The 16407-nt window shown below is 36.6% G+C and overlaps 1 protein-coding gene across 1 annotated transcript; it reads right to left on the bottom strand.

Moving 5' to 3' along the window:
* Positions 1-3837: 3837 nt before the first annotated feature.
* Positions 3838-15825, bottom strand: LOC4334975 (subtilisin-like protease SBT3.9). Its single transcript, XM_015779568.3, has 10 exons — positions 15575-15825; positions 14959-15050; positions 13895-13992; positions 13630-13785; positions 7643-8256; positions 7459-7529; positions 6777-7022; positions 5862-5988; positions 5070-5262; positions 3838-4599 (listed from the first exon to the last, which is right to left on the bottom strand). Exons 1-10 carry the CDS (start codon positions 15680-15682, stop codon positions 4046-4048), a joined length of 2259 nt encoding a protein of 752 aa, XP_015635054.1. The 5' UTR covers positions 15683-15825; the 3' UTR covers positions 3838-4045.
* Between the last annotated feature and the right edge of the window lie 582 nt (positions 15826-16407).

Here is a 16407-nt window from a genome sequence, read left to right as displayed (position 1 = left end):
ATGTACTACATACTAATTACAAGGACGTTTCCATTCTTAATTTTCTTTCATTTCTTAATACTTTATAATGTTGAGGCTCTTATTGCTATTCTTGTATCTACGTATTTTCCCAACAGTGCTTCGACCGGGTCATGGTGTGCTCCACTTCGCAGTAACCTATATGTGTTCCTGAGGTATGTAAAACAATAAACTGTTACATAATTTTTTATACTAACAAAAATAACTTAGTTCTTGCATATGTAGTGTTACTGTCATATATCTTTAATGAGTGGAGGAATAAATCAAGGTGAAAGACTGAAACAATGCCTATAATATTCCAAATTCACATTGCTTTGTATTCAGCTATGCCTCATTATATTCTTCATGCATAGACCACTGTTATACGAAATCTTGGACTTGATATCTGGATTAATCCTGCTATTTTCAATAGGTGCAGTGTGGGATACTGTAGTTGAGGCACGGGTTGATGGCATGTTGATGAGCCAATCCTGCTGCTCCAATTGAAAGCTTCAAGGGGCACATCAAGAAGAGGATTTTTATTAAAATGTGCTAATTTTTATGTTCTGAAAGTGACTAACAGTGATCTCTACATGTTAGGCACTTTCTATTTTATTGGCTTCTAATCTGTGACTAACAGTGAGCTCGACTTTTGCTTAACTTATACGATTTACCATCGCCGTCCCGTTAGCTTCCGTTAGCACTTTACAATTTTATCCAAATGGCCAAAATACCCGTAGGACAAAAACTTTCAAAATTTAGATAAAAATTTCAAAAATATCATATTATAAACATAAGATTGTAAGCATCCAAAATTTGGCCAAAACTTAAAATTTGATATTTCAGAATTTTTATCCAAATTTTGAAAGTTTTTGTCCTAAGGGTATTTTGGTCATTTGGAGAAATTTGTACATTACTAACGGAGACTAATCGAACGGTGATGGTAAATCGTAGAAGTTAGGCAAGAGACGATGGCATATCGTAGAACATGATAAAATCAGTGGCAAATCGTAGATCTGTGAGAAACTCAGTGTTATATAATGGATTCTCGCATTTATTATTGGCTACTAGTGGTACTTAATCATAAACAAATGCTGTCACTTTTGACCACTATATATATTATTCCAAAATCATACCATATCACATTTGGCAATACACACATTTGTACTTAGATCCATCCCATTTTCAGTGAGCAGAACATGATCCAACTCTTGGTCTGTTGCTAGATATAGTATCACTAGTTATAACGACAAAGTATTCGTAACCGGACAGAGTAACGACGTGCATTCTTATCTTCCAAAAACAGAGGCGAGCATGTCATGGTTGTAGGACCGAATAGAAAGAACTAAGCTAACCAGAGGAGGGTGAATGGTCAGTGTACCTAAATATCCAAACTTTTTGCGGAATTAAAAGTTACCCTCGATTTCGGTCTAACCGAGGTTGATCCGCCGGTCTGACCGTACCTGCGCCGCCGGTCTGACCGGTGTTGATCGTCTTCCCCTGGTTGCCGTCGCCGGTCTGACCGCCGGTGTCTCGTCAGTTAGACTGCCGAACCCGAGCAAACACAAATTGAAGAACTCTAGATGTAGATGACAATTTTATTACTTATCTCTGTGTTTACAAAGTGCAACAGCAGCACTCCTCACAAAAATTTTGACTAAACTAGAAACCCTGATTCAACTCAGCAAACACAAATCAAAGAACTCTAGATGTATATGATAATTTTATTACTTCTCTCTCTGTGTGTCTACAAAGTGCAACAGCAGCACTCCTCACAAAAAATTTGACTAAACTTGAAACCCTAATTCAACTCTCAACTTAATGCAGGGCGGATTCACTGTTGGGGCTCGATGGGGCTAGAGCCCCGGCTCCATCCCAGCAGAACCCACTGCCCTGCATGCAGAGCAGCAGCCCACAGCTTCGGGAGAGGAGCAGCGTGAAGCAAAAGTGCAGAACAACCAGCTCGTAGGGAAGAAGGAGCAAACAAAGACAACATGTCATGGTCCATGGGTGATTAGTGGACTAATTGGCTGCTAGGCCTTCCTTATTAAGTTATTAGTTTTTGCTTTTTTTTTTTTGCCTACTTCAATGGATGGAACGATCATGGGATTAGGGAAGCGAGTGATTTTTACTCACAAAGTAATCCAACAATTATCAACAATTGTGTTATTGAATTTGTGGTTGTGTCTTTGTAGTATTATGTCCGGGTGATTTTTACTCACAAAGTAATCCAACAATTATCAACAATTGTGTTATTGAATTTGTGGTTGTGCCTTTGTAGTATTATGTCTTCCATCAAGGGAAAGCATTTTCATCCCTCGAGGGGATATCCCCTCGTTTTGTACATGTCATCTAAATAATCATAAAAAAATTGATTAACATGAAATATATCGCTCCACAAACATGCAAGTTAAAATTTAATTTCTACAGGTTGTAAAAAAATAAAAATTATAATTGCGAAGGTACAATAATGGTTTTCAATTTAATTTGTTATTTTTGTTGCAACTTGTAGAAGTCAAATTTGGCCCTATATGTTTGTGGAGTGATATATTTCATATCAGTCCATGTTGTCAATTTTTTTTTAAATTATTTAGAACTATTTAGATGACATGCAAACATCCATCATACTTCGTAAAACACATTAGGAATGAGCACCCCCTATAATTTCGTACTAAATTCGCCACTATAGAAAGGGGATCATATCTCAGTCCCGTTCGGCGTACTAGATGGCGAATGCTACTCCCTCTGTTTCAAGTTATAAGATGTTTTTACTTTAGTCAAAGTCAAACTGCTTTAAGTTTGATCAAGCGTATAGAAAAAAAAGTAATATTTTTGACCCAAGATAAATTTATTATAAAAATATATTTAATTATTAATTTAATAAAACTAATTTGGTAATGTTACTATATTTATCTATAAACTAAGTGAAACTTGAAGCAGTTTGACTTGGACCAAAGTCAAAATATCTTATAACCTAAAACAGAGGGAATAGTATATTAACGGGACGCGAAGAACAGCATGGCTTGAAGAGAGAGAGAACTAGCAATTCGGATATGAAAGCTGAGGAGAAAGACTACTGGGCTGCATTATGGCATGTTAAATTCCATCATCACTCTCTTCCAATTTCCAACTGAAGATGTCCTCCATCACAGGAACATAGCAACACAGAGCACATGTTCAATTTGTGGTGCACCAGATTCATGGAAACACTCCCTCATTGAGTTTTAAGCAATATGTCCAAATGTGTTTCGGCTCTTGAGCTGGAAGTGATCACCAAACAGCTATACAAGCTTCAAGAACTATACAAGCCACGGTCAAATTTGAATTTTAAATTTAAATTTTGTAGTAATTATTTAGAGGATGTTTCATTGCTTTCTATTTTCCAGACCTTAATTTTTCGATCAAAAAGAGTAGAAATACAAATGTCTTGTCCTAATATCAATTTAGATAATTTTCTCTTTTTTTTGTTGCTTAATTTATTTTTTTGGCTCGTAATCCATATATAGCTTAATTTTAGATAGCTTTTCAACTGCACTCTTGACAATTATGGAGAGAAATCTATGCAACAAAAGTGAAGAAGTTAATCCCAAACACCAATCCAAAAAATTATCGAGGGAGCACTAATGGTGGTGGTGGATTCTTCAGTGCATAAGTCTACCCACCAGGCTTCAAAAATGCTCAAATATGGTTTTGTACACCCTGGTCAGTGCAGAGGATGAAAGCAATACTAGAACAAATCCAAAGTCATGCATATAAAAACACAGTGGGTTGACATGCATGTACGTCATTTTTATATTTTTTATTATTTCAAACATATAAATAATAAGTTTTCACTATGGCTTTAGCTAGAAAATACAAACTCTGTTATTAATCAGAACAAACATATAACATAAGATTGCGTAAAATACTTCTTGAAGCTACATTGCAGAAACGTATATAACATCTGCATGTGAAGCATATGGATTGGTCCTTCATTTATACAATATCAGTCGACATTGATCAACTAGAATTATTATAAGTAGCTACTAGCATATCTCGATCACATTAATTAGGAGATCTTTGAGTAGATCTCTTCAATCACGATGCGAACTGCAATGGGGATCCGAACCCAATGGTTACCACCATCGTGCCAAGCCAAGCTTCCAAACCTATAGTCTCCCTGAATTGGCCTCCTCGTCACTTTAAAGGTCACCTTGAAGCTCTGCACCTTTCTATCCTTAGAGAACACCAACATTGGCGGCTCAACAGCCATCTCGATGCCGACGGGGGGTTGGAGGAATGCCTTGTACACGGCATTGGCCTGGCCAACGTTAGTGACGGTGCGTGTCGCGACTTGGATTGTCTTGAGGTTGGGGATGGAGATGGACGGGAGGTTTAGGTCAGCAAGTGATCCTTTCACTGTGGTGCAGTTGTCCCCTGAGCCTAGTCCTCCCATGCAATTGAAGAACTTGAGATAATCGGATGCAGAGATGTCGTAGATGAGCCCTGGATCAGCTGCCATATTCGGATTAATAAACCCTGCTCCATAATCAAAAGGATCCGCAATCTTTTGAACTCTTCCATTAGCTTGTATCGGCATCCCATCGTTGTCATAGGTAAGTGCTGGATGTGAAGAAATATAATGACCAGAACGTTACGAACTCAATCTGTACATCAAATGCATATATTTGCTTGCAAGAAGGCTAACGGTTCAGAAAACAAAATGTAGTATTGACCCCGTTAGCATGTGCTGGTTGCTCTGGGATAGCAACATATTGCTCTGGTTTGGTCATTTAAGTTCATTGATAATGAAGTTAATGTTGGATCGTAGAGAGACCTTTTCACCAAAAACTAGCCAATGAGGTGAGGGGCTCCCCACTTATATATTAGGTCCCTTGTCCTTCAATAACTAATGTGAGACTATTCAACAATTAATGCAGTTTGAATGTACTATTCTTTTGGGTATTGACCAATCAAAGTTCTCCTCCCCGCCAAAAATAAATAAGGTCCATTTAAAATGATGAAGTATTAGCGCAAAATTAAGTTGTGTTCTCCAAACTAAATCTGTTGTTTATGAAAAGAAAAATAGTTACCTGTAGTCATGATTGCGGATTTGAGGGCAGCAGGTGACCATTCAGGATGCAGTGATTTGAGTATAGCAACGATACCACTCACATGGGGGCAAGCCATCGATGTTCCAGACTCGAAATGGTATGGGATACCTAAATCAATAACATTCTTTGGGGCAGCCGCTAAAATCGTAACACCTACGGCAGCAATATCAGGCTGCAATTTGAGAGAACGTCATCCATGTTATGATTACAGAATATTGTGAGCAATGGGAAAACAGTTCAAACAATAACATAATCAACTTGTTCTTAATAACAATTATGATAGTTCTGATTTGGATATATACCTACAGTTATTTATTCCTAGCGAATATTAGCTGGTAAGAGAAATAAAACTGGCTTACTTTTACATTATTTCTGTCTTAATTAATTGAGCTGAACTACAAATAGTGATCTTGCAGCAGCCAGCCTTTCCAAGATAATGATGTTAGAATTTAGAAAACTATGTTGATCAGCAAAGTTATGTGCCTATGTTGTCAGCAACTTAATTTTGCACACATTTGTATTGTTTTGACTGCTCTCTTTAGCATGTCCGTCGAAGCCTTTAGCTATATATACTGAGCTATAAATGAACGTAATATATATGATTCCGACAAATATTAATTAATTTTCAGATTCAAGAAAAACAAATATGCATTATTGAGCCCTAATATGAACGTAGATGTTGTGATAAAGTATTTGTCGATTGCCTTGAGTACAGGCAATTCTGTATATGAACCTTCATTAATTATCAGTACATACTGTAACTAATTTTACCTTGATAACCCCAGGATAGATAGAACTGGGCCCCCTCGATGAGAAAGCTGCTACTTTAGGGGCAGTTACTTTTCCAATCGTTGTTTGGGTTAATGATATCTTCACTTTTGCGGTGCCATCATTTTCACTGTTATTGTATTGTATTTGTTGACAAAAAAGAAGAATGATTGCTAATCAGTGCATGGCTAGAAGTAAAGGCAATTAATTATTCAAGTGCACAACCTAAACTAAATAGTTAGAAGAAGGAAAGTCAACTTTATGCCATTAAGCTTGCATCGGTTCAATGATATGTCATTAATATTGTATCTTTCTATTATATACCATTGAGTTTAGCCATAATTCTACAATATACAATTGGGCCAAGTGTTCTTTTTTCAAAAATGCCAATACAAATATATAAGATTGCAATTGATTAATCATTTAGAAGATTTAGAAAATTTCAAATTTTTTTAGCCTCCTTACACAACATAAAAAAATTGTACATAAATTCCAAGATTCTTGCACTATAGTTTTTATAAAATATAACTTATATGCTACATCCTACATAGAATATTTTTTGTTTGGTGTTTTTAATGTAAAAAAATCTGCTTATATATCATGTAAGGAGACTACACAAAGAATTTCATATCTTTTTAAAACTTCTATCCAGTCAATCAATTGTTTCTTATACGTAAGGGTATTTGGGGTAATTTTTGAAAAAGTAAATGATCCAATGGCATATTGTAGAAGGAATTGATGAGTTCAATGGTACATTATAAAAAAGAGAAAGTCAAAGGTAAATTATTGAACTAGCGCAAACTTGATGGCATGGAGTATATTTTCTCAAGAAGAATGTGGTATAATCAATCTAATGATCCAAAAATATATTCAGTATATATGTAGTTTAATTCTTTCTCTAATTAAGTTACCACCTACTTGGTGTAGTACTGGTATATCCTGTAGGCGATCTCGTAGTCAACTACGACAAAGGGAATAGGCAAAGTGAGGGGGCCGTCCTGCAGTAGCGTGTCGGTGTTGTACTTTGGCATGATCACCCCTGTTCCTCCTTTCTCACCCGTCACCTTGATGATGCTGTTGATGTCTGGCTCCGGATCCAACTTTGTCCCGAAGCAGAAGACCGTCTTCCCCTTCACTGTGCTGTTGATATTGTCGGCATTGCAGCTGCAGGGCAGGAACAGATGACCACTTATGAGGACATGTACAAAAGTAGAGTCTAATATGAGCTCTCTATGTTAATTAATGTCACTAGAGACTATCCTTCTACAATAGTAGAGACAATGAGATTTCTAAATCATTAATGCACTAAATATATTTTTAATTATACTTCTTTCCTTTTCTTCACTCTCATGCAACAAATTTTCCGTTAATAAATGCTAAGAGTCGACTCTGAGCCATTGTCATGCGTAGCAACGATGTTTCTCATTCCTTCCCTCTCTTTCTTCCACGTCATCAAATTTACTTGCATGACAACGAAGAGAGCCCGTTATTAGACACCGTTGTACATGATACTGATCAGTTGGTGCTAGGTAGCTCGCTAGCACTTATTTTAATTACCTTACTAGCTTTAGATTTTAGTTATTTGATTTACTACACTTACTCGTCACGCTCGAAAACTTGTATCTCACTGAACTGACTTGTCGTTTGCCGTGAAAGGACAAAGGATTGTGCCTGCAAGAATCACCACACATTAGTGAAAATTGATTAGATCATTAAGTTCACACATCTGGGATATATATCCAATTTAAGTCAGAATGAATGAACTGCACATAATATATATATACCACAAACTTATGATTATCGCCCAAGGTGATAACCACAGGGAAGGATCGATCCATGGTGGCTGCAGCAACCGTTAACAGCCATGGTGATGAGTTCTCCACTGTCTGAGCAACGGGTCCATCGTTCCCAGCAGAGTATACAACTGGGATTCCTTTGGCAACGACGTGCAAGGTGCCTAGATCTTCCAATGGACTACCAAGAGAAAGTGATAACACATCGACGCCATCGTAGACAGCATCGTCCAAGGCTTTCAACTGGACGGCAGCGGAGCAGCCGCTGCCGGACCAACAAATCTTGTACATGGCTACTCGTGCACGGGGCGCGCCACCCCGAACTGTTCCAGTAGCTAGACCAAGAATGCTAGCATTGTGGACGATGTTGCCACCGGCTGTCGAGGCCGTGTGCGTGCCGTGGCCTTCCACGTCCCTAGGAGATAGAATTTCATTCTTGCTCATGCTGCTTAGAGTATCGTCATCGATATACCACCGTGCACCGATAAGTTTTCGGTTGCAACTTTTGGCTTCGAACGAGGGACCGACTTGGCAAATTCCTTTCCATTTGGATGGAGGGGGACCATATCCATCATCAGCGAAGCTTGGTGACTCAGGCGTGATACCTACGGGATAAGAGCATATTGATTGAAATTCTAAATGTTATTTTACAAGGCATATTATTAATTTACCTCTGCTAACCAGTTAACCCAAAAAAGTAAGGTTAAAGTGATGATGTAGAGTGGGGAATTACTAATAGACTTTACCACCACTGTCTCTACAGTTGAGTCCATTTGGCTGCAGAAGCGTAATACAAATGACAGACACACGATATAAACTAGTACATATGGATTGTGAATAAATATACTAACGTCTGTAACAATACTAGGAACCATTTGTGTTTGCTTAACGTGAGTACTAAATAGTTAGTATTTAAGATGAATGGAGTCAGGAACCGACAACTCCACCATCCAACCTCTACATTATTACTCCCTTCAGTCATAAGTAGCTTGCATCTATCTATTATGTACTAAAAATCCATTAAACATCATATTAACGCTCTCAAGCCACCACCTAATTACACTCCTACAAATGCTTCTACACCACCACATTTCTAATAAATTATAAAAATAACAAAATTTCTGAGAATAAACAAAAAATCTAGTCGATTTTCACTAATATAAGGTGGACCCATTATTTTCTATCATTAGATTTATTTATCAAATGAAAAGGATAAAAACAAAAAAAAGTCCTGCATATCCCACCCCCTCCCATCCAGTATGTACCTCCCCACCTACTTCCTTTCTCTCCTATTTTCCTCTTTTAGTTAGATGGAAAAAATATTTTATGATAACACATTTTAAACAACTATATTGTCTGAATCATTTAGCTATTTTTTTGTATTGGTGCACACCATTAGATTATTTACTATAATAAAATTTTAAATTTAAGATCCAAATTAACTATATTACTAAAGAGATTCATTACGTTGGGTCATATATATTCTACGGGCTAGCTACTATGTTCACCGATCCATGCATTTTTAAGAACAAATCAAATAGATTTTTAAACCTTCTGATTAATAACATGCACTTAAATTAGAACAATTTGAAATAATTTAAGTAGTTTAAGTAGAAAATACAACACCCAAAGTATTTTCTATTAGATCTAAGATTAAAGGTATTTATAAAAATAGATAACTCAAAACTAGGACTCATTCGATCTATCTTAAAAACAATAACATCCACTCATTCTCTAGTCTTAGGACATGAGCAATGTATAAGACCCACTTGTATCATATGGTTGGCCCATGTGGGACCAGCCTTTATATAATAGCACCTACTGCAGTGTATGTGTGACAAAGAAGGCATTAGAGTGGGTCCCACCTAAATAAAACATTTGTACTACTCCTCAACTACCCCTTCCCTTCCCTTCCAGTGAATTTTTTCCTCATCTCCTCAAATCCCCCTCCGATTCTCTTCCACGCAAGAGGAGCAGGCGACGGCAGTGGCTAGCGCGAGAGGATCAAGCGACGGCGGCAGTGCTCCCAGATTCGGTGGGGAGATCCGGCGGCAACGATGCTACTAGGGGGTGGATCCGGTAGGGCAGTGCTTAGCAACGATGCCATCTCATGCGAGTGGATCCAGTGAGGGTGGTAGCGGTCGCGGGTGGTTCTAGTAGCGGTGGAGGCGGTCGCCAGCGGACACGGCTTCGGCGATGACGGTTGCGATGGCGGTCGCAGGTGGATTCAGCGCCGACAACGGCGCTCATCGGCGGGGGCCGATTTTGGCGACAACACTCACGGTGGCCCTGGCGGGCGGAACCGGTGAGGGCGGCGGTTGTCCCAGTTGATCTGGCAGTGGTGGCGGCGACCGCAACTCCATGCAGGTGATCCCTGCTTTCTTCCCCTTTCTATGTCGAGGCTTCCATTCTTCTTCCCTTTTCTCCCATGGTGGTAAGAAACAGATTCAGAGAGAAAGCAGCAGTGAGAGAGAGCGTGCGATTTTTTTATTGCTTGTGGTGTGCTTATGGCCGGTCCTTATGCATACGGCTACCTCAAGCAAAGTATTCATATAAGGACTACTCCCACAGTGTATAATACACACCCTAGAGGCTTAAGACCCTCCTTATGGCATACATTGTGGATGCCCTTATGTATACCTCTGACCCTCCCATCCTCTCATCTCCTATTCAATTATCTCCTCTTCTATCTTTTTTATGTTACATAATATAATAATAGTCATGGCTATTGTTTTATTTATTATAAAATAAATAAATCAAGATCACATTAGCTATACTTTACTATATAAAATTTGAAAACATCATTTGAACGTAGACCATATAGTTTGCATGGTAACTTAATAACAATGAAAAATTAATTGAAAATATGTATTACGTTATACCAAAAAATTGTACATAACAAAAATCAACCAAACACCTTCTAGAGTGCTCATAAGCCACCGTGGATCATGTCCTCAAATTCTAAACAAAATCAATTAAATTGACATATCCATTATTTTTAACTATTAAATCTATTTTTTGAAAAATCTTAAGCCGCCATCTGTCACGTCCAAAAAAAAGAAAGATTCTTAGAAATACTTAGAGAAATGAAACACCTCAACATCGGCTTTCACTTAAATCATTTAGAAAAAAATAATAAAATCTCCACCTAATCCTCGCGCTCACATGCACACAACACTGGTCGGCCCCTGCCTATTGTTTAGCTATTCAACTAAAAGAGAAACAATCAATAATGTTAGATATTTTTTGAGAAGCATAGTGCAAACAAAGGCGCTCACAACACGCGCACACTCACCCTTATGGGCTCCTCCGAAAGACTGGACTGACATATTTTTAGATTAACGAAGTTAGCACGGGTGCCTCGCTATCGACGGGTATGTCGCCTATCACTGAAAGAATAATTAGCTGTAAATGCGAGCATCCGTGTCAAGTCTTGGACTTGAACCTTGTGGGCTGATTCCCCCACGAGAAATCTAACTATTTAAGGTACGCTCATATCGCAACAATTTTTTATATTGAAACAACTATAGTTTTTGAGCTACATTTCTGGAATACTCTAATGCCTTTTAAACCAGTGGAACCATTATTCGTAACTTATATAAAAAAATAAGCGTGTACTCATGGTACAACATATTTCAAAAATATTACTGCGCAATTATATTTCATTGTTATCGTATTCATGTTAGGCTCCGTGGAGCCTCTCCCCTACTCTACATGAAATGTTCATAGATGGATCGCCTCTCAAACTACATGAATCGTATTAGTCTATATAAATCCATACATTGAGCTTCGTATTCCACCCAATTCATCCTTTAATAAACTATGATAATATATATGCAATTAAAAAAGAAAAACACCTTACTTTTACTTTCGTTGACATGCTTTCTAAAGAAAATAAGTCTACCTTTGTTTCAAATGATAAAGAAGAATATAACTAATAGATATTAGTTAAATATGATATAATATACCAACTAAAACAATATATGGAGAAATCGTGCCAGATGTTCTCCGGTTAATATTTTGTTGATGTAAGTGTCTCAAACTTAGTGTGCGGCACATGTTCGCGCGAATGCATGGGCTAGCTTTCTAGTTTAACATAAAAGTTGCTCATATTAGAATTATTAATCTTATCAAATCTAGTATTTATGATTTTATGGTAGTACTGTATCAACGATGGAGCTTGCAGAAAAACTTGGAATATTAATAAGTGTAGGGCTGTTTTAAAATTATTCTATTATTATAATTTTTGAAAAGCTAGAGAGGGCTAACCAGTGTTAGTCTCCAAGAATTTCCACCCCAGTATCCTATATACCTATACAATTCATCCCCAATAACTCTAATTCTCTCATCTCACAGCTTGCCACGTCACTCTAAATTAGTCTGACCATTAGATTTGCAATGGATGTCTTAGATTTTCACTGATTAGGATCTGCAGCAAAAACATCTAGCTCTACTTGAGTACCTCCACGTCTCCCAAGCGCTTTATCTTTCGAAACTGCCAGTTTTATTACCCACTATGATTACTTCTTAATGTCTGATGTGTTCACAGAATCAACTGGTAGCATTTGTTTCCTCTTTTCTTGCTTTTCCTTTGCCTCTTCCGATCGTTCTCCTTTCTACTCCTAATCTTGGTTTCCTTCGGGATATGTTTCCCCTCGCTAACACTCTTCAGATGAATGCAGAAATCTTCTCGATTCAAGATTGAATGGTGAACTCTCGAGCATGAGAAAAAAGCCCATAAAGGATAGTTCTACTAATCTCTTTGTTTATTAATTTTGCATTGTTTTAGACATGGTAAGCGTAATATAGGTCTATCCATGTTCTCATTTTCTTCAAGTCCTATTTGATAAAATAGACATACTTTATCATCTTCCCTGTTTTAGAAGAGCTCTTCAAACAAAGGGAAAAGGACTACTAAAGGTAACTCCTTGCCTGGCTTCATGAAATTTCTGCTTTCCCTAGAATCTCACTTTGGGATAATTACGTCTACGCATCAACATGTAAATCAGGCCATTAGTATTAAATTACATTCATATATGTGCCACGTGTTGCTATATTATTTCTTAAATGTATCGTCTGATTCCATAGATTTTGTTAACACTGACACTTCGATGCAAATGATAATACAAAGTGACCGTTATTTTGCGTGCTTTTGCTATATAACACATTCTCTTCGGATGAATATGTGTTAGGCTTTGTCTAATATTTTTAGATAATGCTATAGGCAAATCATCGAACTGAGAGATACAAGCACCATATTTAATCTTGAGTCAATATATGTTTAATGTTTAGAACAGAGCATGAGAGCATCAACTATTTGGATATTCATGCAGCACATTCACAACAAACTAGCATCTACGTCAAAGAGCAATTGCCAGACCGTACTTTTTTTTTAATATACGACGCTGTTGACTTTTTAAATATGTTTGGTTATTTGTTTTATTAAAAAATTACGTAGTTATTATTTATTTTTTATGGCTTGATTTATCATTAAATGTTTTGTAAGCATGACTTATATTTTAATACGTTTGCACAAACAAATTGAATAAAATGAGTAGTGAAACGCATATAAAAAGTCAAATGTGTCATATATTTAAAAACATATATAGTTATTTTTAGCACATTAGTATTTTTCTTCTGTAATTTAGTTAATAAGCCATCTTACATTTTCATAAGTTCCCGCTGCAACGCGCGGGGTATTTTTCTAGTTATTAAGACAAATCTATGCATATTATTTCTTTTTATTTTAAACTAAGCAGTTTAGAATTATCAAATTTTCATTGGTTTTTATTCAAGCACTTTCTTTAATTATTAAATACTTTCTAAAAATTTCTTTTCCTTAACAATTTATAATTAGGAAATTTTCAGGGGGTGACATTCACCGTAGGGAGTATCTCTGATTGCATGGTATAATATTGAACTTGGAGTTCAAACTGGAACATGTTATTTAGGCGTGCAAGTATTAATGTTTTAATTACCTGTGTCTAACACACCAATAATAATATCTTCCCCGTAGTTAGCTTTGGCAAGCAGGCCATTTGGTTGCCTGTAGTCCATTCCAAGGAAATCCCAGCTTCGACTGGTATGCAATTGATGGATATGGTTCTCTCTCACGCTGACCACATCAGGCAACCCTAGAATATTAATTGCAATTAGAATTGTCAGAGTATATATAGACATACACACACATGTCCTTACTTTTTTTATCTCTAAAAGGAAAAGATTAATTAATTAATTAATTACCTCGGATGATGCTCGCTTGTGCTTTTGTGAGCCTTGCAGCAAAGCCAGAGAAACTGTACCTATAGCTGTATACGATGGACTCAAGAGCCGCCTCCTTGCTTCAAACAAGTAACCATGTATTATTTTAATATTACTCCAATTAATTAATTCACAGTAGTAGGGGTGAAAATGGTGTTTGTGTGGTAATTATCGATCGACCAACTATGTTCCTGATTTTTACTAATTTTACCCAGGCTTTTTTCCGACCATTTTTATCCCTAGATATATGTACGTAGTAATGTATTTAGTGATAGATCAAATCCTACTCTCTATATTTTTGTCAATCAACGCATATATACACATGAGCATGTAGTTCTCCTGCACATATTACCTGCTAAACATTTTGTGTGGTGATTTTTTTTCATCACATGAAGAGGCACACGCATATACACTACTAGAAACTGGAATACCCCTTACGGTCGCTAATTTTACTGATGTGTATATGCAACCAACTATCAGAGAAATTATGCACTCAATTGCCCTTTTCAGTCTAATTTACTCCTGCTTCACATTCCAAGTTTCCATTAAAGCAATGTTGTTTTCCCTTATTTGTCTATTAGTTGCTACATTTGTTAGTTGCTACATTTGTGTACGTTTTCAATTAAGGTTTTATATTATCATCAAAGATATTATTTTTGCATCTTTTCTTAATGATATACATCCATATTTGTCTCTTTCGAATTCATAATGTTTGTGTCGATCGGTTGCTATGTTTCTGTTATTGGCTATTAGTAAGCTTTTGCATATAAGAGGCAATCCATTTAATCATAAAGAAACGTTGTAACTTTTCACAACTATATATATTATCATTGAAAAAATCATTCCATATCACATTTTGCAATACACAAATTTGTAATTAGATGATTAGATCCATGCATCCCGCTTGCAGTGAGCAGAGATAGTGATCCAACTGTTGACCTGTTACTTGGACATGGATAATATTAACTTACTTGCTAGTAGGTAGTATCATCAGTTAAAAATGAAAAGAATTTGCAAAAGGACAGACAGAGAATGTGCATTCTTACCTTCCCAAAACAGAGGCAAGCATGTCATGGTGGGAATCAGTGACGAGATCAGCATCATCGTGTCTTCTCTCCCCAAGGTAGACAATGTATAGCTTCAAATATAGTATAATTCATCAATCAGCCAAGCAAGCACCTCTCTATAAATAGTTATTACCAGCACGTAGTCGTAGCTATATATTAACTCAATGATACTCCCTCCGTTTCAAAATGTTTGACACCGTTGACTTTTTAGCACATGTTTGACCGTTCGTTTTATTCAAAAAATTTATGAAATATGTCAAACTATATGTGTACATGAAAGTATATTTAACAATGAATCAAATGATATGAAAAGAATAAATAAATAATTAAATTTTTTGAATAAGACAAATGGTCAAACACGTATTAAAAAGTCAATGGTGTCAAACATTTTGAAACGGAGGGAGTATATGAGAGCATTTTTACAGTGTTTGAGGAGATACCAAGATGCATGATTTTTAGTACAAAGTTTTTAGTACTATTCTAATTCTACTGTAGAGCCTCCGGTAACTTCTTAACGACCAATAAGAAAACTCCAGTTAGAAACATGATATATGCGTGGTGATCGCATGAAAAAGGAGATGGCGACTTGCTATACCTTCGTGGGTGGTTCGCCCTGCTTAAGAGCATGCGATGACCATGGCAATTGCAGCAAGAACTGCAGAAGAAAGGTGAGAAAAAGAGACTGCCTTGAGAGCTTCGACATATCTCTCTACTGATCTTTGAGTTGTGCACACATGGATGATATGCAAACTGCCTGCCTTTCCCTTTAATTTATACTAAATGGACCAGCATGTCCATCTCAATACAAACGTTGATGAATTCCGCATATATCTGCGTCTGGTGTTGTGTGTTAATGGAGCCGTAGTGGTCTAGTGGACCATATATATGTGAAAATGAATAACCAAAAGTCAGTGCTTAGAATTATGAAAAAAAAAACTGGCCATTCGTTTCCATTTTCTTACGTGTGTTAGTAAATTGGGATTAGTTTCTTTAGTTCTATATATATATATATGGTGTTTTTTTACAAGAAATCTATAATTACTGGCCTCTGCACCAAATAAGGATGCATATAGCCATATTATGTTTAGACTTCATACTCCCTCCATATTTTAATGTATGACGCCGTTGACTTTTTGTCCAACGTTTGACCATTCGTCTTATTCAAAAAATTTATGTAATTATTATTTATTTTATCGTGACTTGATTCATCATCAAATAGTCTTTAAGCATGACATAAATATTTTCATATTTGCATAAAATTTTTGAATATGGCGAATGGTCAAACGTAGGTCGAAAAGTCAACGTCGTCATACATTAAAATACGGAGGGAGTACAAAATTTGTACCACTTGTTGTTTATAGCAACATAATGGGTGGATGTAGGACAGGTCCAATAAATGATATGTGCACAGTCAAAAGCACTAGTACA

This window comes from Oryza sativa, chromosome 4 (assembly GCF_034140825.1).
Source record: "Oryza sativa Japonica Group chromosome 4, ASM3414082v1".
Taxonomy (NCBI): domain Eukaryota; kingdom Viridiplantae; phylum Streptophyta; class Magnoliopsida; order Poales; family Poaceae; genus Oryza; species Oryza sativa.
Note: the sequence above shows the minus strand (reverse complement) of the source record. Positions and strands in the feature narration are given on the sequence as shown.

Excerpts from the sequence above, each read along its gene's own strand:
- LOC4334975 (XM_015779568.3), bottom strand. The coding sequence starts at position 15,682 with ATGTCGAAGCTCTCAAGGCAGTCTCTTTTTCTCACCTTTCTTCTGCAG. Across the intron at positions 7,530-7,642 it reads GCGATAATCATAAGTTTGTG|GCACAATCCTTTGTCCTTTC; the intron begins GTATATATATAT and ends TGATTCTTGCAG. Across the intron at positions 4,600-5,069 it reads ATCCGCAATCATGACTACAG|CACTTACCTATGACAACGAT; the intron begins GTAACTATTTTT and ends CTTCACATCCAG.